We start from the raw sequence: 24,469 nt of genomic DNA, 5'->3' as shown, positions 1-24,469 counted from the left end.
AAATAATGTTCTATTTCTTGAGATATCTAGTATTTCAACTCTTCCATTACTGAATGCTGGAGGAAAATGTTGAGAACAAAAGTGAAATAACTCAGGCAATGGCAGGAAGATCCAGTTATCAAGACTCATGTAGAAGACCAGCTTAAGAACTTCCTTTGTGCTCATCACTCTATATGTTGACACAGCAGGACAGTCAAGAAGCCCAAACACTGGACCTGGGCTCATACAGTCCACACTCCTGATTTTTTCCCATCCTCCATTCACAGCTGTTTAAGAGAATGGTTGTTAAAGAAATAAAATTATATTACCAGACCTAGGGAGATGGAATGGATTCTACCACACTGGCTTCAAGCTCCTGCATGACATAAAACAGGAGCTTAACCACAACCATTTCTGGAGTAGCAACAGAAAAATCTCTCTAGTGAAAGATCATTTCTGAACATTTACCACTACTTCATGACCATCTTAAAGCTGATTAACCCAAAACCGGGTGGCCTTTGAATTACACAGACCTGGAAATATTGCAAGTAATGCAAAGCAACCTTAAGTATATTCCAAAAACCATGCAAGATGTTTCAACTGCACCACAAAATTACACAAGAATCACTCAAATGTAAACACTTGATGATTTTTCTATGTAATTTTTCTGTGCAATTCTTAGAATGTCACATCAGGTAGGCAGAATTGCTCTTGGGCAAATTTTTGTGAAATTCTTCTAACATTTCTAAGTAGAATTCAGCAGAATCATTGACAAGAGTGTGCACTTTTCACCCACTGTGTAATCCTGGATAAGTAATTTCATTCATTTATGCAGACAGATGTGCATGTATGTATTATCTTTCTCACTAGAAAGTAAGCTTCTTGAGGGCTTGGATTTGGGGGGTTTTGTTCATGCCTCTAACCTAGTGTTTAGAACAATAATTACAACCTCAGTATGTACTCTAAATATTTAACAAAAGACAGCTCACCTGTCAGGAAAAGTGAAGGTATGAAATAAATAAATTGCTAGCTAAGGGATAGGAAATACGAGGGCCAAAAGGAGTGAAAGCCAGTCAGTGTTAAGATTGGGTCCAAAACCGGGACCTATTAATAGAATTAAAATTCGGAGCTTGAGAAGACAAGAAATCAAAGCAGTCATATATTTCTATGTAGGGAATTAGGGCACTCTAATCTATTTCTGGTGAGCAGCATCTTGACATAAGCAGATGTTCCAATGTGGCAGATGTGTTTGCCAGATCCCACTGCAGGCTATCTGAAGTGATCAGCATCTGACCAAGCTGATAATATAAGACCAATATTTGAGTCGTGTCATTTCAGTACGGACACTCAGTGACTTTACTTTTTTGTAATTGTCAATTCCTAATTGAAATTACAATATGTGGCCCGTTTCTAATAGAATCAGTTAGAGGTTTTTTACATTAAAAAATCTTCAGGTTTCTTCATTCCACATCCCTACAAATAACAATTCAGTTTTTTCCTATCTTTTCAATTAAACTTTTGAAAGCGTTAGCTCTTGTTTTTATTTGTTTTTCATCTCAATTCACCATACTCTGACACCTGACCCTGTAATTCCACAGAAACAACCCTTGCTAAGACCACCCTTAACCTTATATCAGGATTCCTCCATGTAATTAAATTCAAGAGGCAACTTCCAATTTTTGTCTCATATGACTTATATTGGACAAGTTTAACCATTCTCTTCTTTTTCACAGGCACTTTTTTCTCGATGCACATAATAAAAGGTTTTTTGGTTTTCTTCATTATCCATCTGGTTAATTTTCTTCCGTCTCTTTCAAAGGCCCATCTTTTACCTCGCCATTAAAGGATAGTATTCCTCCAAGCTAAATCTTACTTCCTTTTTCTGTTTTGCTCTTTATTTTCTCAGAGGGCAATTTCATCCACTTCCATGATTTCAATTACCACCTAACCAGTACTGACTCCTAAGTTTATCTGAAGTCAGACTTTCCTCTGACTCTAGACCCATACTTCTAAAAGCCTACTTAACATTTCTATTTGGATGTTTAAAAGGACCTAAAATTCAAAACATCCAAAATGACTCATAATAGTAACAGTAACTTACTAAGCTCTTGCTCTGTGCCACATAATGCACTAGGTTAATGTCATAATCCTCACTTCATAGATGAGGAAAACGAGGCATAAAGAATACAAATAAACTGTCTTAAGTCCATACAGCTAACCAGTCTCAGATCCAAGAATTAAATCCAGGCCTCCTGGGTGTAGAGATGGATTTCTTAGCCACTACACTACAATGCTTCCAAATTCCTGTCTAAACCTGGTCTTTCAGGATTATCCATCTCTGTGGATGGTCCTTTATTGGTAACTTATCAGGGTACAAGAGAAAGAATTTCATTGTTCCCCCACCTCATCTGACTGTCAGGTCAACTACACTCTATAGTAAAAGTGTAGAGACAGTTTTCCCCTTACTCCTTTGGAAAAATCTTCAGTTTACTCTGTATCTTATTTGCTCAGTCAAGACACACCAAAAAAATCTAATTTTACTAGTTACCAAGGCCCATCTAAAAGTTACAAAATCCAAAATATATGAAGTCATCTACATTTATGGTTTCCACTTCTACAGCCCTGGCCCAAGCTAAACATTTTCTCTCATCTTGACTGTTGTTCAGTAGCTTACCGCTTTCCCACCATACACCGTGGTACCTCTGGAGGTTTTCTAAACTAAAGCTTGAGTGATCTTTCCAAACATAAATCTGATCAGATCAGCTGCTGCTTAAGTGACTTCAATGGATACTCCCTTCTCTGAGGCCAGAACCAAAATCTTTCACCGGCCCTGTGGCCATTCTTTCTTTCTGCACACTCATCACATTACTCTCTGCCTTGATTCAATCAGACTTTTTCCAGTTCCTTGAATTAATTAACCTCTTCTTGCTTCTGGGCCTTTGCACATACTCCCTTCTCTATCTGGAACGTTCTCTGAAAATTGTTTACCTTAGATAATTCCCATTCATCTTTCAGATCTCAGCTTAAATTTATTTCTATGAGGAGAAAACTCCCTTTAGCAGCCATTATGTCAAGTTCCTTTGCTCTCTTAAAATCAGGTTTTTGTCCTTCGGGGCCTTTATATCCGTTTTAATCATTCATTTCCTTGTGCAATTAGACTGTGACAAGGATTTTGCCTATTTCACTCCCTGATATGTCCCCAGCACTGAGCTCAGTGCCTGCTTACTTTACAGAAAAGTAGATGAATGTTAGTCCAGTGAGTAAATAACTATGGTAATATGCTTTTTAAGCTATAAAGCTTATTAGTATAATATCCTGTTTATTAAAAAATTCTGTCCTTCAAAAGATACTAGTATTATCTCAGCATTGTATTAATTAGAAAGATCAAAAATCATTACATAGGTCCATAAATATATTTAAGAAAAATATGAGTGTACAAGTTATGTTTTTGCATACTCAAACTTTGTTAAGGATGGACTGATTCTTTTAGGTCATAAAATCTTAATAATCCCCACATGGATCAGTCAGTATCATTCTTCCATGACCTCAGATCACACCATCTGCCCCACAAACACATGGCCTGGACCATAGGGAAGACAGAGTGATTCACTTTAAATGGATTAGGACAAAATTAATTTCCCTAACTTGAAAAATCACTGGTCAGCATTAAATCACATCACATATACAATATAATAATGTTGCTTTTTGCAGAGGGGTGATGAGATGACAGTGTAGGGCAGTGAGAACAACATGAGCCCATGGATCAGACAGATCTGGATTTGAATCTTGCTTCTGCCAAGGACCAACTATGCAGCCATGGGAAAGCATCTTAACATTCATAAAGCTAGCTTTCTATCTGCAAAAATGGAAATTTTAAGTACCTTCTTCATAGAATTATAAAGAAGATTAAATAGGACATAAGACCTGAGTTACAACTGAGATTTTCCAGAAACCAAAAAATTATCCATAGATTTGTTAACTCTAAATTAACCAATGTTTAGATGTGAGATTGGTTTTATCTCAACCCCTCAGTTTTCCCCATACTGATAATTTTCCAGTTATACCTTCAACAATAAACATTTTCTGTCTAACAATTCCAAAGAGTTTTTATCATAACTTGGCAGTCATTTCTTTTCTTTAAATAATCTGACGTCTCTCTCTTTTTGCAATATACTACCAACTGCTAACACAAATTACAAATAGTTTATATTTATATTCTCACTAATAGAGTATAGGAATACAGTATGTTTATATTTGATCAAGCAATGGTGGAGATCCTCACTCATTTGGAAATCAAAATTTAAATGGGGGAGCAGTTTTGTTGTCCTTTCTGTCTGAGGAGTTTTGCATCCTGAAATTAGGAAACTATTTAAAATGCTTTAAAACTATTTCAATGATTTAGATATGTAAGGTAAAATACGTACCTTTGGTACTAAACAAGTCAGTCATGTGTCAATATAACTTTTATGTATTACTTATTATGACCTTACCTAAAATCAGCAGTTTCCAGTGGCAAGTAATTACCTCCCAAATAAAAGTTATCCTCCAATTTAGAAGAAAACCACTTTTACAACTCAGATGTATCTATCAATTTTCACTTGAAGTTAACTTATTTTCTTCTTTCAGACTGACTTCAAATCAGATTATTTGTCAAATTGAATATTTACAAAGGGACTCTTATTTTCAGTGTAACTCACATTTATGATAACCCAAAAGCTAAAGCTAGTGCAAGGAGTAAGGATAGGACTTAAAATATGTGAACAACTTGAAGCAAAAAGTAATCTTCACACCCTAGGATAACCTCTGTTCCTTCAGAAAACCTAATCTACACACAATTAATACTAAATAAATGGTTTCATGAAGAAAGTGAATGAGGAAGACAAGGATGCTATAAATTAAATGCCAGAATGATCCTTGCCATAAGTGAATTAGGTTGGATTTGCATAGTTTGTCCTCTCAGGTTACTTATTTCTCCCAAAAGCCTATAGCCAAGAATTGTGATAAGTCTCTCATTCTAAATGGTGTCTGATACGATAGCTCAGTTACTCCTATATCAATATCTAGTGGAAAATAAAGTTGAATATAGCTTTACAAAGTTTGTTCACCATATTTTGACAATCACTAACCATGAAGTCTTCAAGCCCCATTTGGGAAATTTCATTTTAAGATGAGGAGATTCAGGTGCAGGACTAGGTTATAGATAGGGAATTCAGATGTCAAAGTCATAGGGGTAGTAGAGATGAAGCAGAGTTAGTAGGGGGTTGAGGATAGCCCTGGGGAGCGCTTACAATTAAGAGGTCAAGAAAGAAACTGCATCCTGCTAAGGAAAATAAAAAGAGCTGGCCAGACAGGAAAGGAGATACAGAACATTGAGAAATGTAAGTTATGCTATTTAAGTAAAAGGTAGTGACCTTCTCTGCGAACGACTACAGAGGCCAAAAAGATGTGGACTGAGAAGTTCCATAGGATTTTGTACTGAGGACATCATGAGGACATTACTACTCAATTTACATTTTATCAAGTACATTTTATCAAGTACTTTTAAATTTTATCAAGTACTTTTACATGCATTGTTCAGTTTAATTCTCACAACAGAACAGGCTAGATTAGCCTGGTAGTATATTAGAACTTCTACAAATAAAGAACAAAACTTAGACCCACTGATTTGTGCAAGAATTTACAGCTACTAAATGAGAAACCCAGGAAAAACATGGTTTTATTTGTAATAACAGTAACATTAACATTAAATGTGTACATTTAATAAGTATGAGATACTTCTCATTATCATCTCATTTAATCTTCTCAATGACCTTATGAGTTATGTTTTGTTATGCCCATGTCACGGAACATTTGGCTGTTAAGGGTTAAATGCCTTGCCCAAGGTCACATGACTAGTACTTTGAAGGATATTTTGATGGGACAATTCTCCTTTTCCAGATTCTTGTCTCTCTCAGTTATTTGTCTTTATGCTGTGAGTTAGAAGTAGCTGATTATTTCATCCTAATTTTAAAAACTCCCTATTTATCTTATCCCACGCTTCAAAGACCTTGTCTTTAAAGTCTGATCACGTGTTTAGCCTTTTCTTCTACCCAACCAGTATTTCCCAAGTAGAAATTCAGGTCAGAGAACAAGCCTTCAGATTCATGTTAAGCACTGTTATCAAACATTGTTTTATAACTCAACTTGGACACGTGGGACAATAAATTAACAGTCCCAGTGGCTTGCCCTCTGTTTCATATCATCCAACACAAACAAAATACTCTTCCCCTTTAGTTTTCATCTCTAAGTCCATTTATCCTTGTGATGGTGTTAGGATTAAATATGTATCAAGATATTTAGTTGATGTGACCTAATTCAACTAACATTGTGATGTAATCCAGCTAACATTGGAGGTGGACCCAACTTTTGTCCCTCACAATACACATAAGCTTTGACAAGTAATTTTTTCCTTTTGGAGATCCAATTTCTTTACTTAATAAATTGAGAATATCAAACATTTGTCCACGGGGCTGCCATGAAAATGAAATGGCATAGTACTTCTAAAAGTGTCTTACACATATCAGGACTTCATTAAATACTTAAGATCTACTCCCTGGCTAATACTATCCATAAATTCACAAGAAAAAATTTTGTACAAAAATTAGCTTTAAAAAATGGAGCAGTGTTTCTCTATTAGTAATTTATTATATCATACTTTCTTTGAGTATATTATTAAAAATAGAAATTATTTGTTCATTGTTAAGACTCACTAAAAATTCTATTTTAGCATCAGTACAATCAAGTGACTCCACTGTTTCCCTATCATATTAAAAGAGAGGTTTTAATTTGATCACACAGTTATCCTGGATTTTTCTTTCCCTTTAATTTTAGCTCTTAAGCTCACTGCCTAGATGGCTAGTAACTGGTATAGAACCAGAGATGTGGCTCTGCAAATTTTACTGGCATAATACTTAGCTAATGTATGTTGCAAATTTTACTGGAATAGATCTGATAATTGGAATGAGCGCTTAAGTCAATACCACATTTTGTTTAATTACTTAACCTTTACCTCTGCAGCCAACACATGTCTTCAACAATTAAACTGTCTTTTCCAAATTATCAACCCCCTGAGCTCCTGCCCACCAGATGTACCTTGGAAAGCAGAGTTATATATTCAAATTTGTCAATTCCTCCCTTAAGAGTCCTGGTATGCATTACTCCCTTTTTCCAAAACTTCAATTACATCTAAAAGCACACTTTGAGTAATGCTAATTTAGAATGTTCTACCTTCAAAAAATGACATTAACCTTGAAACCTTTGTTATTTTGTGGGGATTTTATATGCACACATAACTGAAAACTCCAGAGAAGGAGGGCAGGTTCTCCATAAAGCTTAATCAAAGGGTATCACCAAGACCCAGTTTCTCAAGGCTCTCTGCTGGTCTGCTGTCTTTACACTATAGACTTTCTGCAGCTACTCAAACAATGGTGGGGGGGCTCTAGGGGGCCGAGAAATGAGCAAAGGGGCCAAAGCCTTCATTTAAAGCATTTGTGGTTTCTATGATGTAAATACTCCCAACATGGCCACTTCAAACTACCAACGCGATGTCACCAAAGGCAGAGTAGGTTTTACAATCAGCCCTCATGAGCTGTTAAGGGTCAGCTGACCTCTGGCAGTTGCAGTTCCAGTGTTCAGATTTTTTACCTCACCAAGTCCTGAGGGACAGCTCGAGTTTCTTTTTAGTAGCTGCTGAGAAAAAAGGAGGAAATGTCTTTTCCCCGAAATCATCCACTAGTTTTTGACATTATCTCATTGGTTTCCATACCCATAACTTGATGCAGTCTCTAGGGAATTAAACATACTAATTAAAAATACTAATTGGCTTAAACTAGTCCCGGGGTTCACTCTGATCTGTGGACCCTACCACTCAAATGTTCATCTGGATAGAACAAAAGTGAAAATCCCATTCAGAAACAAGAGGACTGCTAATTAAAAAAAAAAAAAAAAAAAATCACATAAAAGAAAAACCATTTAGATTCCACAATCATCACTATACTACTTGATTGCAAGCTCTATGAAAGTAGAGGCATCTCTATACTCATCTTCCTTTTTACTGACAGTCCCGATAGACGTTCAATGAATACTTGTGGAATGAAAGTTAAGTAGCTGGCACTCAATATTTTTGACTGGATAAATTTAAAAAGTCACAATTTTTAAGTAACATAATTACTAGCCTCTCATTAAAGTTTTCCTTGGATTTTGATACATGGGCTGGTATCAGTAACATTGGTTTCGTACATAGTCAGGTGAGAGTGATTTATACCCTCCAAAATGATCCACAGTCATTATATTAAATTCTAGCCTATGTCAAGTCATGCTGAGGGACTAGTATATTTTTCCAGTTTTTACTGAGAATTGACCCATTTCCATGCACCAGATAATGCTGTTATCAGAAAAGAACCTGCTTTAAGCTGGTAATAGGCATTTCACTTACTGCACCATCCAACCAATGGAGCATGCAGCAGGACTGTACAGTGGTCAGCAATACATGATGTTGGGGAAAACAAAGATCAGCCAGATAGGCACTGCTTCAGTGTCGGTAGGTCATTACTGATGAATTTAAGGGCTTTTTCTAAATTTGGGTGGGGGGGGCACCTGAAATAATTTAGAAGTAGCAAACAGACAAGCATCTCTTCTTTATTTCCTCTGCATATAGCAGTTTTGCAAATGTTAAAATAGCTACTCAATTGTTTTCTCCCTAGTGTCCTATGTATTCTGTGGACTATGTGGAGATTAATAGCAGCCTGCAATAATCTGTTGTCCTTTGTGGAAAAAACTATGCTGCTGTTTCTGGAAAGAAATAATTGGTACGTAGCTTATAGAGTCAACGTCTAAATTTAATGGAGCATAAAGGGGTGGTATTTCTCATGAAGGAGGCATATTATCCGTTTAAACAGCTTTCAGTCTTGCACATAAATTAGGCCTTCAACAAGCTTTGGAAAAAGAGAAACCACAGAGTAATGAATTAACATGCTTGCATATTCCTAACAAAGAAACCATCTCTTTTGAAAAGAAGAGAAAGCTCCAGTGTCTCTGCTACATTTGGAAATCTGAAATTAATTATTGACTTTTCCATATTGTTTGCAGCCACTTTGTTTGCCCATTTATTGTAAAATGTATATATGGTAATTGTTTTACAGGAGCTCATAAAATTCAGACTGCAAATGAGATAATGTATGACCAATTTATTGCATATGCCCTTCAGACAGAGAGCTCCACCTGGCATAAATGAGAAGTGGTCAATGCACACTTAGTCAAGGTCTTTTCTTACAGCACCAGGGTAAGAAAATGAAATGGTGAAATTCTCATGTAGCTGCAACTGAAAAACAGTTTATATTTTTCTCTTAAATAGTCCCCGTGCCATTTAAAAAACTGGGGTGGTTTCTAGAATCTATTTTGGTGACTATGCTAAAAATGGCAGTAATTTCTGGAGTACAGAACTTGATAAATTCTTTTCCCATCTAGTATATATACTACCATAACTTCCATTCTTTGAAAAAAGAACTGACCATACATCAGTTATTAAGCTTGCAATAAATTTAAGGAAAAATGAATATGAAATATACTTCTCAAGTTACATTCTCTGTATATCATAGCAGCTGTGTCAGCTAGGAGGAACCTCATTCAAGCCCAAACCACTAGGCAAGACTGCCCAACACTGACAGAGGTGACCAATAATCTCCTCCAGGAATGGAGATTCCACACCTACCATGACAGCTTGTTCCAAGAGATAACATAAATAACCCATTGCACTAAGATTTTCTTTCCTCCACTGAATTGAAACCATCCTGCCTGAGTTGACTGATTCAGTTTTGTCCTATGTCATTATGAGGTAAATAGGGAGAGAGTACATTTCGTTGAGACTCTTTTACAAAAGACCCTGCAAGATATGATGAAATTTGATATAACTTCCAAGGAACTGATTAGGAACCTAATATAGCTATAGTGCTTAAAGGGGATTGTATTTAAGCAGAAAATATTTACTTAGTATGTTAGAGAAAATCAAGAAGAAACTCAGTCATCTCAAGACAAGGTAACAGAGACCTTTCCTAATAGAGAAAGCTCCAAATGTAAAATGTTATATTAATTAAAGGTAGTATAATGCAAAGGAATTATCAACAATAAGATCATTTCTTAAAGGGTGGTGACCATGAAGTTCACATTCAACTAAGACTTTCTTCCGTGACTTGATACCTTGAAGAGAAATCTGTTCCTACAAGGACCAGAATTAGAACTGAATGTAGCGCCGTGCACTCCACCACAGTGCCTCACCCACTAAGTGCTGGTTTTGCAGAAATAGGGCAATTCACTACGCACAGGAGCAGGGCATTCATTTTGGGGGTTTGGGTTTTTTTTTTTCCGCTTTTTGTTTTTGTTTTTGGCTAACAAAGGACAAGAGAGAGTTTAGTAGTTAAAAGAATGTACGTGGGGAATCAGTCAAAATGAGGTTAAGAATTCAAGCTGCCCCACCTGAGAGCTGTGTAATCTCCTGCAGAATCCTAAACTATTCAGTCTCCGTTCTCTCCTCTAAATGGCAACGATAATACCAACCTCTTAGCATGAGGATTTGATAAGATCATGCATGTAATGAATATAAAACACTATTTGATTGCAGACTATGTGTTCAATGACATCACTTGTTGTTGGCTGTTGTGTTCTCAGAGTTGTTAGGTTGTTGTTGTCTTTTAACCTCCTTTGAAGGGAGGAAAGAAGTAATACTATATTTGCCTGGTATTTATTTAAGGTAAACTAGATTAACATCTGTGCCTTTTTATACGTGGTATTAAAGAAAACTGAGTACTGCAATTGACAGGCAAACAAGCTACAGTAGAATATAAATATTCTTTCAATCCTTTATTCAAGTAATTAAAGAGGAGGGAAAAAAAACAATTGGGTGTGGAAGAAATATTAAAAGTTATTGAGGATTATAAACTCCATTTATTTTAAAAAATAAACTAATGGGAAATAAGAAACCCTTTTTCCTTTCTTGCAAAAATAATTTCCTTTAGGAAATTCTTACTAATTTGAGGGAACAATAATTGTACCTTGGATTAAGTCTATTCAAGAAATGTTTTGGTATTTTGGAAACATAGGACTATGAAAGCAGACAAACTTGTGTTACTGCCAATCTTTCCCTTACTGGGTGGGTGAACTTTGCCACTTCCCTTAGTGTCTCTGAACATCAGGCTCATATTCTGCAAAGTGGAAATAGTAATGCAAGCTTGTCTTGAGAATTAAGTATTATGGTGTTTATGTTGCAAGATCACACATTTATTTACACTCTTCTCAGATATACAAAGGAGACATAGCTTCATCGTGTTCTGGAACTGGTCTGTGCTTTCTCTGAGCTCCCTCACTTCTCACTTCACAAGAGAGCAAAGAAAAAAAGCAGTAACAGCAGAATACGATAAATTCAATCCCACCCAATATTTAAACACTTTTTTTTTTGGTAACTAAATACCTTTTGTAAAAATCATTCTTTTGTATTTCCTTCCCATTCCCCCTACTTCCGTCCAAAACGGAATATAGGAATGGAAAGATGTGGGGGGAGGCAACCCTCCCCAACTATGGGGGGTATTCATGGATACCCCCATAGTTGAAGGGACACTTGGATATATAGAGGAAAGTTTTCCCCTGACAGCAGCACTTTCCCAGGAGATAGGACAACTTTTATGTTTTACTCCAACTGGCTCTAACCCCCTAAAACTGATAAGGAACCATGAACACTGAATAACTCTGGGATGCTAGTCCTCCCTTGGGCCTAAGAAAACACTGTCCTAATCACTGAAAAATCAGGCTGGTGTTAACTACCAGTCCAACTATGATTTCAATCCATCTTATCAAGTATGCTAAAATGGTAGTAAGTACAATCACCTTGAACTTTTCCTATTTAAAACCCCTGCCTTTTCCTCTTCAGTAAATTATCCAGTGGATTTCTTCACTAATAATATGTGTTCCCTTGAATGACTTTTTTTTAAAGTTGAGTATATTTGGGGTGCCTGGGTGGCTCAGATGGTTAAGCGTCTGCCTTCGGCTCAGGTCATGATCCCAGGGCCCTGGGATCGAGTCCCGCATCGGGCTCCCTGCTAGGCGGGGAGCCTGCTTCTCCCTCTGCCTCTGCCTCTCTCTCTCTCTCTCTCTGACTCTCATGAATAAATAAATAAAACATTTTAAAAAATGTTTAAAATAAATAAATAAGTAAAGTTGAGTGTATTTGTTTTATTCTTTGCTAACGTGTTGGTATCTTCTAAGGCGAGTTTGGTACCGCCCCATCTCTGAATCTTCTATTTTCTAGGAAACTGCATGCAGAGCACTTTGGGCCTGTTCTCTATTTCCTTGGGGTCTAGCAGTCTTTCCTGACAATTTGGCCCCATCAAGTTCTTGGGGCTTGCTGCAGATGCCTTTTCCTTTCCTGACCTAGTGGTTTGCTATCCATCTTTCAGACAGGCTCCCACTACCGGAAGCCTTGATATACACACACTGGCATGTTTCCCAGTCATATCTGAGCTCATTTGCACATCCTTGCCTAGCCGGCAGCTGGTGGAAGCAGAGTGGTGCTTCCACAACACAGGGTACCAGCATGGTCTCTGGAGTGCCTTCTATTAGCCAGGTCTACTATTTTTCCTCAGGTACAGTTGTCACACGTGCGTAACTGGTGTAGCCTTGGCGGTTCCTCAAGGATGTAGGACAGAAGCTACTCTTTCCTGTAGTATTCCCTTTAACCTAACTAATATAATCTCCCCTTCTGGGACCCTAGTGTAGAGAGAAGAGGTTATGACATACATCTTTGGCCATTGTCTCCCCTGTTCTTCCCATCCCTACTGATAGGATCAACTTTTCTTTTCATTTGCTTTCCTACCAGAGAGAGTGATTCCTTCTAAGTCTTCCAAGCTCCAACCTTATGACTTCTCAAGAATGACTGGACTATGGGGAGAAAAACTGGCTTAAGGACAATGGGATATAAATGGACAGGCATACAGAAAATATTAAAATCACTTTACATGTGAAAGATCTGGACTATAGCAATTATTTCAACATTTAAATTATGATTATTATGCTGCCTAGATAGATAGCTTAATAACATGACCAGATACCAAGTACAGGTTTCCTAGTCCCAGATTATAGTTAGGAAATAATTTAATCTCACTTGGCTACAAGGGGTATCTGGATTATTTGCCAAACTTCTAGGGCATCCATTGAAGTGCTACTGATGGGGAAACCATGCAGCAGGGCTCGGCTGGGAAAAGTAATCCACAAGAAAAGAGGCTACAAGAAGCTTGAGCCACAAAGATTCATTATTTTTATTTTTTTGTATGGATCTGGGAATCAGATTTGCTATGGATTGAGGGAAAATTACTGTTAAGAAGCTTCTTGCTCTTCTTTATGAGACTTGTTTTTTAGATTTTTAAACCTCAGTGTATCATCTGATTTGTAACAAAGGCCAAATGGTACAAAACAACTGATTCTAGCCCTTAAGAGGGACCAGATATTAGGACTAATTGTTTTGTAGAAAAAGAACATATACAACACATATTCTATCTGTGAATAACCCAGGAATCTTATCTAAGAATTACAAATGAATAAATATATATTTGGTAAAATATTATGCATGTGTGTGATACTATATACCTGTTATACTCTTTTAAGCAAATAGAGAGTTTGGTTAGCTATTCCACAATTTCTCACTGACTATAAATCATATCCCCTCCATGCCAATCCAAACCAAATATTAGCATAATCAGTGAAGGATCTGAGTATTAGCCTTTCGCCTCCTAGATACAAGTATCGCTATTTTAATTAAGTAATGTGATCATTATATTATCAATTTCCAGATGGCTCTTCTTTTCCAAATTTCAAATAGTTGATATCTACTGAATTTAAAGAACTAGCCCAGGATAATTGTAGTTATTTTCTTATATGTCATCCATTCCATTATCAGTACTTTCAGGATGCTTCTCCTAAAGCATCTTAAATATTGCTGTGTTTCTCACTTCCCACCATGTATTTGTTAACTGCTGTTTCTAGTGTCCTAGATCCAGCTTCTCTAGAAGAAATTCCTCCAGATTTAGTGCTTCTCGGTCTTCCTATAGAAGGTACAAACTGTGTGTACCTCTGCCTTTAACATCAGTTCATGCTATTATTATCCGTTTACTGTTTTCTCCATGAAGGTGCTATTTCCTCCATTATTTTCCTTCTTATATGTCCCCTTCAATTACAAGTTCTGTCTTTTTAGAAAGTGGCTTGCTATTTTCAGTCTTCCCAAGACTGTCCGAAAGTCGAATCATTTTTTCTCGCATCCTAAAAATCCTGGACTGAAAATTAAGTGGGAAGAATGAGGCAAGGATAAAAATAGTAAGAGCACATTGTCTGGATCAAGATAATGTGCCACTGAACAGAATTAGTAATATTATACCATCACATTCTCTTTAAGTGTCCAAGCTGAAAGTATGTACTGTTAACTGGAAAACATCTCATCTATAATGTATATTTTCCCTTAAAGAACAGTTTTTCCTCATACCTGGCTACCTGCCTGCCAAGTCTTAGCCCCTTTTAGTCTCCAACTTCAGTTTCCAGAGTTAGTTTAATCCCATTACCTCAAAATGGCTTCAGACCTCAGCATGTGCAAATCCTTAGGAGGATCATCTAAAGATGAGATCATCTAGCCTAAGGGAAAATAAAATCAGAGTAGAGGTGTGAATGTGGATCATCAGAGGATTTGAACTGCTTCCTCCCCTTGCAATCATCTGATTTATCAAATTCCAAGAAATCATTTTCTGCATTATCCCAGAAAATGTTGTCAGGCAGTGAATAAAGTATATAGAATTTGGAATCAGACAGACCTGAGTTCAAATCCTAATTCCATGACTACTAAATTATTTTGTAGAAAGGACACATTTCTGAGCCTCAGAGTCCTATCTATAAAATTGGGATAATTTCTCAAAGTATTGCTGTGCCATCAGGACTTGCAATAATCACAAGTGTTTAGTACATCCCATATCTGGCACATGGTAGGCATATAATTAGTAGTAGTTCTTTGTACTTCCGTCACAACTTTTCACTCCTTAACTTTCCCATACCTTAGGCTCTCAATTCTACCACTAACCTTTTAAGATCCCAGGGTTCCCTGGTTTCCAGGAGGTCACAGACATACAAGCAATATAACAGAGAAGTTGTTACTGGTATCCTGCAAAGTCTGTAAAGCAACCTTAATTTCTTCAAATGACAAAGAACATTCTTATTCAAAGAGCCCTAAACTGAACCGTGTATCTGGGCTCCTTCCACAGTGGCCTGAGAAAGCAGCCCATGGTACCTGTGCTTGTTTCCTAACATGCCTCACATCTCATTCTTTGTACTTGTAAGATGCACCCACTAATGAACCCTGGATGTTACTGGAGTCTCACTTATCACCATATATTCCTCAATGGTTGCTTCTGGTGTCCTTGCTTCAGACTCTTTATAAGAAGAATGATATAAGAAGGTTATATAGCATGGCTAGGAAATCATCCTACAGACAAAGATAGCCTAAATTTCTGAGAAGTGATCAATTACATCAAAATTATCATCAATGATATCAATTACATCTAGACACCCATGACTAATTTTCAACAATACTGCTACCATCAGGGACTGGGACCCCAAGCAACTAAATAGTCCAGATTTTCCTCACCTCCTCTATAGCAGTAGAATTTTGGTTAAGCAGTCTCTAAGGTCCTATGCGATCTCTTTCTTAAGACACTACTATGGTCAGGAAGGATGTGAGAATTTACTGAAGGCAAAGTAAAGGAGAAACCTGAAGAAAACCTTTTTCTGAGGTATGTCTCTGCATGGAACTTTGCTTATGTGAGCTCAAGATTTCTCTCTCTCTCTGTATTCTACACTCAGAACTCAGGTATCTGGTTCCCAACTGGCAGTTCCCTCTCTCTGAAATGAAGGATAAAAGTCAGAAAACAACTGAAGATCCTTAGGGAAACGAAATTGCCTAGAAGTGGGATGGAAATGGAGGGGAAGGTGAAGTCAGCCTATCCAGGACAAACCTCTTATTCCTGGATTTTTGAAGAAAAGGGAACTAGGTGAACTAGTTGCCGGGACAACCGGCTGTTGGGGCAAGGAAATGGGAGACCTGTGGTTGCTCCTGCTCCTGCCCCTGTCCCTGGTAGCCTTCCATGGAGTCAAAGGCTGCTTGGAATGTGACCCCAAATTCACAGAAGATATTAGGTCCTTGCTGGCAAAGATGGTACCCTCAGAAGTCCCCGGCCGATTTCATCTGCTTGAACGGCAGATTAAGGAAATGACCCATTTAAGCTTCAAGGTCTCCCACAGGGACAAGATGCTTCGGGTGTTGGGTGAGGGAAGTTTGAGTCCCTGAGAGTTTTGTGGGTTAAAGGGAGAAGGGGAGGCAGGGAAGAGTGCACCTGGGTCCACATAATTTCCTCCATAGATGTAATTATTCCCCTACATGTACCTTTTACTCCTCTCTAGCTGTTCATAAGGTTATCAAGTTAAGAATATGGCTGAAGAATGAGCTTTATAAACTGGGCAATGAAACATGGAAAGGTGAGATACTGTTTCAGTGATAAAAGACTGTATTGCCCAAGCAAGTATAAGGAAAGTTCCCTTGGAAAAACAAGACAAAACAATTAGGATTAAATTCTGAAGGGAAAGGCTACCCCTAGTTTCTGATGTCCATTCCCCCCCCTCTTAGGTGCCTTTATCCTTCAAGGCAAGCTTCTCGATGTCCGCCAAAACCTGGAATCCAAACTGAAAGAGATATTAAAGAACTTCTCTGAAGTTGGTAATAAAAGATGTCTATCTAACAACACTGAAATTATGTGAAAGGAATAGGAAATGAGGGTGAGAGGAGGAAGGTGGTTTCATATTACAGTTATTTAGAATGGATGGAGGGGTGGCTGGAACGTCATGGCTAGCCAAATGAAGACTACTGGGTATAAATATGGCTAGCCAAATGAAGACTACTGGGCATATAATCAACTAAGTTGATTATAGGCTCATTAGAACTTTCTGATTCTCTTTTAGCTTGTTCTGAAGATTGCGGTGAGTATAGTACCAGGGACACCTTAAGAATTCCCTCCATATTTTCCCATCTCATTTGCTCTATATGGCCATATCTCTCCCACCTGTCACACTGAGAACCCAGTTCCTAGAGTTGGGATTATGGGGGTGGGAATGTCAATCAGACCTGACAACAAAATGTATCTCATGAAATCTCAAACACAAAGAGTTTAAAGGTGCTTAGAGGCCTTCTAAAGTATAGCTTATAACCCATAGGACCAATATACACTGAGGTATCATTTTTCCCACTTCTTCCCCAGAGATCTGACTTAAGTTACAGAAGGTTTTGACCCATCAAGAAATTTGATTGCTAGGGGAAGAAGAAATTCACAGCAATGTAACATTAAGAGTCCTGGAAATGCCCGAGATCTAATCCATACTTGATGTCTGAGCTAAGAAAACTCCACACTATGGCCCCCTTCCGTTATTTTTCTTCTCTTTATCAGTCGTGACTGAAGGTCCTATCCTGGATTGTTGGACCTGTCTTCGCATCACCTCCCGATGCTTCAGAGGAGAGTATTGTGGAGGTAACAAAGATTGTAGTATGGCCTTTGTAGGGGCCAGGGATCAAGGTACTGAGTTGTCCATTCATTTATTCTGCAAATATTTGGTGAGCACCTTTTATGCAGATCATGCTAATGTCACAAATCAGAGCTAAATTATTGGGCAAAATTTCTACCAGGATGAATTACTGAGCACTGGATCAACTGAAGGGCTGAGAAATGGAAAGACCGGACTAAAGGTGGAGAAATTAGGCTAGGGGCAGTAGGGCAAACATTTTGTAGAGCCTAAGGATCTAAGAGTAATGAAGATCAGAATAACTAGAAAACAGTGATGGAAGTGGTGAACAGAGCAAATTATCTGATGTTAAAGAGAGGCATCTATTATGGATCAAGTTCTCAAGTTAGTATTTTTCCTCTCCCAAACTCATTTTCTATTTTCCTCTTTCTCCCTCCAGAAGAGGATTCAAAGAAGACTGAGAGTCGAGAGATTGCACTATTTCTGATATTGCTAACAGAAGTTGTGATATTGGGAAGTGCTTTGTTACTGTGAGTTTTCCTCCCTCCCCACACACTGGGTCAAGCATTCCTTTGGCAAGGAGACTGCCCAACCTCCCCCCGCCCCTCCAATGGCAATAGGGGGAAAGAAGCCATTTCAAAGTTTGGGATACAATACTGACAGGAGTGAAATGGTCAGATGTTTATGGGATAAAAGTTGAACCATAGGAAATGGAGGAGGTACAATTAAGTATGAGGACAACTCCTGGAGCAGTATCCAGAAAAAGAAGGGAAAGAAAACATGATTATGTAATTGTCTTTAAGAGTTAGCCTACTAATACTGAAGTCGGGATTATGTTGTTTTTCTACTCTAGATTCCATATTTGTGTGTCTCATCGGAGGAAAATGAAGGCAATACGGAGTTCATTAAAGAAATATTTGGAGAAGAAACTTGAAGAATTAATGAGGATGACAGATGAGAAGGATGATTTTGGAATCAGATAATAAATACATGGACACAGACAGGAGGTCTTTCACAATTCTCTTAAGTGTTGACCCAGAACGGAAAACTCAGAATTAAGCTGTGTTGTGGTCATAAAGTCATAGTATTTTAAAACTGAAATAGAGTTTCTCTAATAAAGATCCTTATGCTATCCTGGGGCAATGGAAGCAATGAAAGGGCAAATGATATACCCGGAGTTGTACAGAATGGAATGCTGGTATGTTCCAATGTACATAAAGATAATACACAGCATGATAATAAAAAATGCATGGATGGTAACTCTCATCAATGGCTGTAATTAGAATATTTCAATTTCTAAGGCTGTTTATTTCTATCTTTTTATTTTGTTACTGTTTCCGTATTTATATTTGGTTCAATGTAGACAATTTCTTTGATAATACGTAACATTTAATCTTCATCATGATATCTCACACACACATCCAAAATATTCATTCTGAGTAGTTGAGAACTGCCCCATTTTCCTCTATGTTCTATGACTGAATTGGATATTAATTTCTATTTCTTTGAGTTGTTTCTGTTGAAATCTTCTTATATGGATGGCAGCCTATGAAGTGCTTTATATCTATATCTAACTGAATTCTCACAATAATCTTAATACTTGGATAAACTGGATACTTTTAATACAAGTACAAATTACCAGTATTGAAATAGGAAGAAAAAGTAACCCACAATTACCAATATTCTTTAAAGAAATTTAAATGGTATGGGCACTACTGAAAAAACAGCCATGCTTAAGGAAAAGCCTAGAATGAAATACAACATGTTGATTTTGATATCGACCTGGAATGTGAAACTGTGATCTCTTCCCAGATTAAGTGTCTGGTACTTGGTTGTATCCTTTACTAAAGCAGGAAATACAGGAGAACAAGTAAGTTTGATGGAAAAGGCCCAAGTTCAGTTTTGAAAATACTAAGTACTGATTTTGTTGCACTATCAAAAACAGATATTCACTGACTGTTTGGATTTACATTTAAGAATATAGCAAGAAGATCAAAGCTAATGAAGTGTATTTCAAAGCATTTGAACAAAGCAAGTCGTGACCCTGAAAATATGAGATCATCCATAGGTAGAAGGTAGAGAAGAAGTGATGAAGACCAAGGATAGAGTACAACAAATTCCCTCATGATGGTAAAATTTAAACATAACTGTTCTATATAGTCTTACTCCTTTGAGAGACTTCGAGATGTTGACCTTGTGTTGAATTCCCATCAGTTTTAGAACTACTGTTTTTCAAGTGTATGATCCCTCCACCTGAAGAATTTACTGTAATTACTTTATAATATAAATCCAGAGCCTTGTCTTTATCATTTCCAGAATTGCCACTATGAGGAGGGTCTGGTTGTGTTATGTTTTTATGTGTTTATAATACAATAAAATGAAGATGATCTAATTAAACTATGGGTTCATCTACTAGGAAAGGTCTTGTGGTACTTCTGTTTTCAAATGTAAACGTGATACAAAATTAATTGCTTACAATCCTAATTTAAGCTTGAGCTAACAGTTAACATTTGTAAAAAGGATATGTAAAACCGTTTTCCAACAAGCACTCAACCAAAAATTCATTTATAGCAATAGCGAAACAATACAAATCATTTTATTACTGGAATAATCATATTTTAAGAGCTAAAATATACTCCAATGTCCTGATGTCAACACTGCATAAAGTTTAGCTCTAATATTTCTGTAGGGTATATAAATCATTAGAATAACATATTTCTCTGATAGTCTGAGACTCTGGCACAGATAGTGTGATTTTTTGCAACCCTATCATTCTTGGGGCTACTTTATTAAGAATCAGTATTTTCCAAGCTTTTTTTTTTTTTTGGTCTCTTTTCTGGGGAAAAAAAAAAGGGACGGGGCGAGGTTTCACTTGGCTTTTACTAAATGAAAATTTAATAATTCATTTTATGTGGAGATAACATTAAAAGGTACTAGCCAATCCAGTTAAGGTACTCAAAACATGTATTAGAATACAAAAAATAAAAGCTAAATAATGGGATAAAACAATAGCTGGGTAGATACTGGAAGCTTCTTAATTTCCAATTATTAATAGTCTTTCCAACTTTACTCCTTCACATTCTGTCTCAAAGGGAGGTTGTACCTTCTACCATCTCAGGCAAGTGCATTCTTTTGTGATTTATATTTCACAAAATGATTTATATTTATATTTCCTGAGCTGCAGCTTCTTCTAGAATATTCCTTCATTATTTATCTCCTATCACCTATCTCCCTCTGCTTCAATACTAGATCTTTTCTCTCAGTGTCTATTAATATAAATTAAGGCCTCTTTTCTTTACCCTTTAGCCATTTCTGCCTACCAAATTTCTGCCGTGCCAAATTTCTTAAAAGAACATTCTATATCTTTTTATTTCTTCATTTCTAATCTTTCCTCAAATCACCACATTCTGCTCCTCACCACCATATGGAAATTGTTCTAAGGTTGTCAGTGATCTCTTAATTGTTATATTCAAAGAGTTCTCTTTATTCCTCAAGTTACTTGTCAGTTCTAGGACTCGTCAGAGTGCTAATGGTTTCTTTCTTAAAGCACACCTCTTACATGAGGCAGGTTTTGTTCTTATTTTTGTTCCTATTTCCAAGGTTTTGATCTTATTTTTTAAACCATGTTTTAGTTACTTTGGGGAGGGTCTTCTTCCTCCTTTGCCTACTTATTTAGATTAGGAGCACCAGAGAATCTACTTCAAATCTTTTCTTTCTTATACCTATGGTATCTCATACAGTCAAATGATTTCAACTATCATCTAATAATTACATCTCCAAATTCTTAGGCTTCTATTTGCACCCCCTTCCCAAGGCCTCAGCCTCTGTTTCTGAATACATACTGGATATATCCATCTAGACATAAAATAACAGCTTTAAACTCAGCATGCCTAAAACGGAAGAAAATACGTGTTGAATGCAGACTATGGACAAGGCATTTCACTAAGCATTTTCATAATTATCTTCCCATAAATCCCACAAAATTATTTTCAGCCCTTTTTGTATAGACATAAAAAACTGAGGCTAGGCAAGTTTAAGTCACTTCTTCCAAGGTAGAGCCAGGATTCAAACCCCAAATCTTAAGCTTTTCTACTTGCTGGCAATGGCTCTATGCATACTGTGAATTACCCAGAAGGCAGAAATCTCAACTTATTCTGGAATCCTCTCTCCTCTTCAGCTATCCTAGACAGTCAGTCTTCAATTAGCATTGATTTTCTCTCCTAAATCTCTTAAATCTCCCTGGCTTCTGCCACAGCTGAAGTTCTGCCCTCCTCTCTTAGGGCTTATTGCAATGGCCTTCTAATCAGGCTCTCTGAATCCCACCTCTCCATAAACCAAATCCATCCTTCCTTTTGCACTCAGAATGATCAGTCTATAAACACAAATTGATTTCAAACTCCTAATTAAAATACTCCAATGGCTCCTCCACTCCTAAAAGAGAAGTGTAAACTCTTTAATACAGTGTTTCACACGCCTTCAGTTTTACCATCACACCCTATACACAATCTCACCCTTGGCCAATTGCCTTCCTAGGCCTTCCCTTCTACACGCTGGATTTTTTTCTTACTCCTAGCCATTACTTGCTATATTATTTCCTGTCTTGATTGCCTGGTAATATTCCTTAGCCTTCAAAATGATTGTGATTCAAAACCTACACTTGAGATGGTCAGACCAAATTACCCCTAACCTTCAGGATTCACAGTAATTAATATGCTTCAATAGAGCACATCTCACAGAGGACTGTTAGTGGTTTGCACATCTCTTCCCTAGATGTGATCTCCTCAAGGACAGGGACTATGCCATGTTTATCTTCAGATTCCCAACAACTAGCAATGTATCACAAAATTTTACATCACTGTAAATATCACTTACTCAAGGAAGAATTTCCCGACCCCCCCCGCCAATCTTATGTTAGCATTTCCAACTACATTAAATCACTACCCATTCTATTTTTGCTTTGTAGGACTTAAGGGATATTACATAACCATGAATTCAATCGGATTCCAAGAGATCAAAAATCACATCTGCTGTTTGTGCATAGAGCTCGTTGTAACACCTGACACAGTAAAAAATGAATATTAGTTTAATACAAATATGAATATGTAAATGAAGCATTGATGAATCCTGTTATTTAGAATTGAGCATACCCTAGATATTCTTAATATTACCACATATACTTTGTCTACCAGATTGCCTACTATAGTCTCAGTCTTCATCTTTGAAATCCTTTGCAGCTTGATGTTCAACGTTGCTGTGAAATCGTGAAATAAGAGCTACTTTAACATTGTTTGGAGCTAACACATTCCATGGAATTTTAGATCAGAATTCGAATAAATACCAAATTCCCAACTCAAGCACACAGGTTCCTAGTGACAAACCTAATTCAAGGGCTATGGGAAGTTCTCAGCACCTTCACGTGTATGCCTGGGGAACTTGGCTGACTTTGCCCCACCAGCCTGCCTTACTGCCAACTGGACCAGAAACCTGAAGAAACCCTAAGCTTTCTAGGCATTCTCAGGATTTTTGACTTTGATCTAAATCCAGAAATTAGCTCAGAGATCAGGAGACTGAAGCATATTCCACCCCCCCCCCCCCGAATTACCCTGATTATGGGGATAAGGTGGAAGGTAGATAAGGGGCAGTGAAGATGTTGGCATTTAGATACCTGATGGTCTTAAAAGCAATAAACACTGGAAGCTCTGGAACATTACACTGAGACTTTGCTTTTCCTGACTCCAAGATGCATGTTATTTTTCAACTCACCTAAAAATAGGTTGAATAGCAAGACTGACTAAAAGGACAGTAGCTAAAGTCAGAGGAAGGAAGTAAATATCTTAAGAACAGATGAAGGGCACTTCGCACTCCACTTCATTTCAAGGAGCTTGCCTAACTTCAAGCCCTTGGGTTTGCATTTTCAGATCTAGCACTGCTAACATTGCCAAGTGATTTTATAATTGCATGTGCATCTTCCTATTAAAGAGGAAACAAATACAAACTCCTTCCAATCAAAAGGCAGCAATGACAGGTAGGCATATTTGTCTAGCTTCCACTTTGGACAGTCACAGGGCTTTCTGTGAGGCATTGCTCTCAGAACACTTCAAGCCTTAACCTAAGGAGGCTTCATCAATCTGCTTGATGAGGTGGCCCTTCATGATTTCTGCTGAAAGTACTAATAAGCACAGGCTCTTCAGGATTCAGAATTCATGTTTTCTCTTTCATCCATACTCTCTTTATCTTACTAATAGTGTCAGAAAATGTTCAACAAGATTTTCTAGCGAATAAAACACTTCCTGGTTGTCTCTTTGTCACTTTGGAAATCTATGTGAATAATACTTTCAAGCCAACAAGACATCATTTATTAAGTTGTTGTTTCTATAACAGATAACCTCAGTCTGGGCTATGAAACCAGTCCAAAGAGAGTTCAAAGAAAGGGGTGAAATGTATTAAATACAGAGTTTGAGATGTGGTGCTTATTAAAACATACCAAACCCTGTCTAAAAACCAACTGTATATCCTTGAAAAAAAATACAAGGGAAATTTATAGTCATTTCTGGGTGGTGTAGGTTACAAGTGATTATTTTCTCCGTGTTGCTTTATGGTGTTTCCGACTTCTTTTCTACAGTGAACTTGCATCTTACTTATGTGGAGAAAAAAAGACTATTCAACATGAGGGCAATAGGATTTCCATGGCAAGTACCATGTAATACAATTTGTTCCAAACTGTCCAATGGATTAATTTAATCCAGTATTTAGTTTATGGAATAGATTTCACATAAAGTGGCCCATATTACTGCCTCATAGGATTTCAATCCTTGGAATTAAATTTGATTTAACATTATTTTTCCTGTCCTATAATTCTGGT

The 24,469-nt window shown here is 37.2% G+C and overlaps 1 protein-coding gene across 1 annotated transcript; it reads left to right on the top strand.

The window, feature by feature from the left end:
• The first annotated feature begins 16,129 nt into the window (after nt 1-16,129).
• On the top strand, nt 16,130-18,590 carry IZUMO3 (IZUMO family member 3). The gene is made up of 7 exons (XM_028115114.2): nt 16,130-16,361; nt 16,498-16,572; nt 16,721-16,810; nt 17,053-17,070; nt 17,535-17,615; nt 18,047-18,137; nt 18,461-18,590. Exons 1-7 carry the CDS (start codon nt 16,130-16,132, stop codon nt 18,588-18,590), a joined length of 717 nt encoding a protein of 238 aa, XP_027970915.1.
• Nucleotides 18,591-24,469: the final 5,879 nt, after the last annotated feature.

The sequence above is a fragment of the Eumetopias jubatus genome, unplaced genomic scaffold, assembly GCF_037043125.1.
Source record: "Eumetopias jubatus isolate StellerSeaLion01/CBP00866 unplaced genomic scaffold, mEumJub1_p1.0 scaffold_15, whole genome shotgun sequence".
NCBI classification, from domain to species: Eukaryota; Metazoa; Chordata; class Mammalia; order Carnivora; family Otariidae; genus Eumetopias; species Eumetopias jubatus.
The sequence above is the reverse complement of the archived record's forward strand: the minus strand, read 5'-3'. Positions and strand labels throughout refer to the sequence as shown.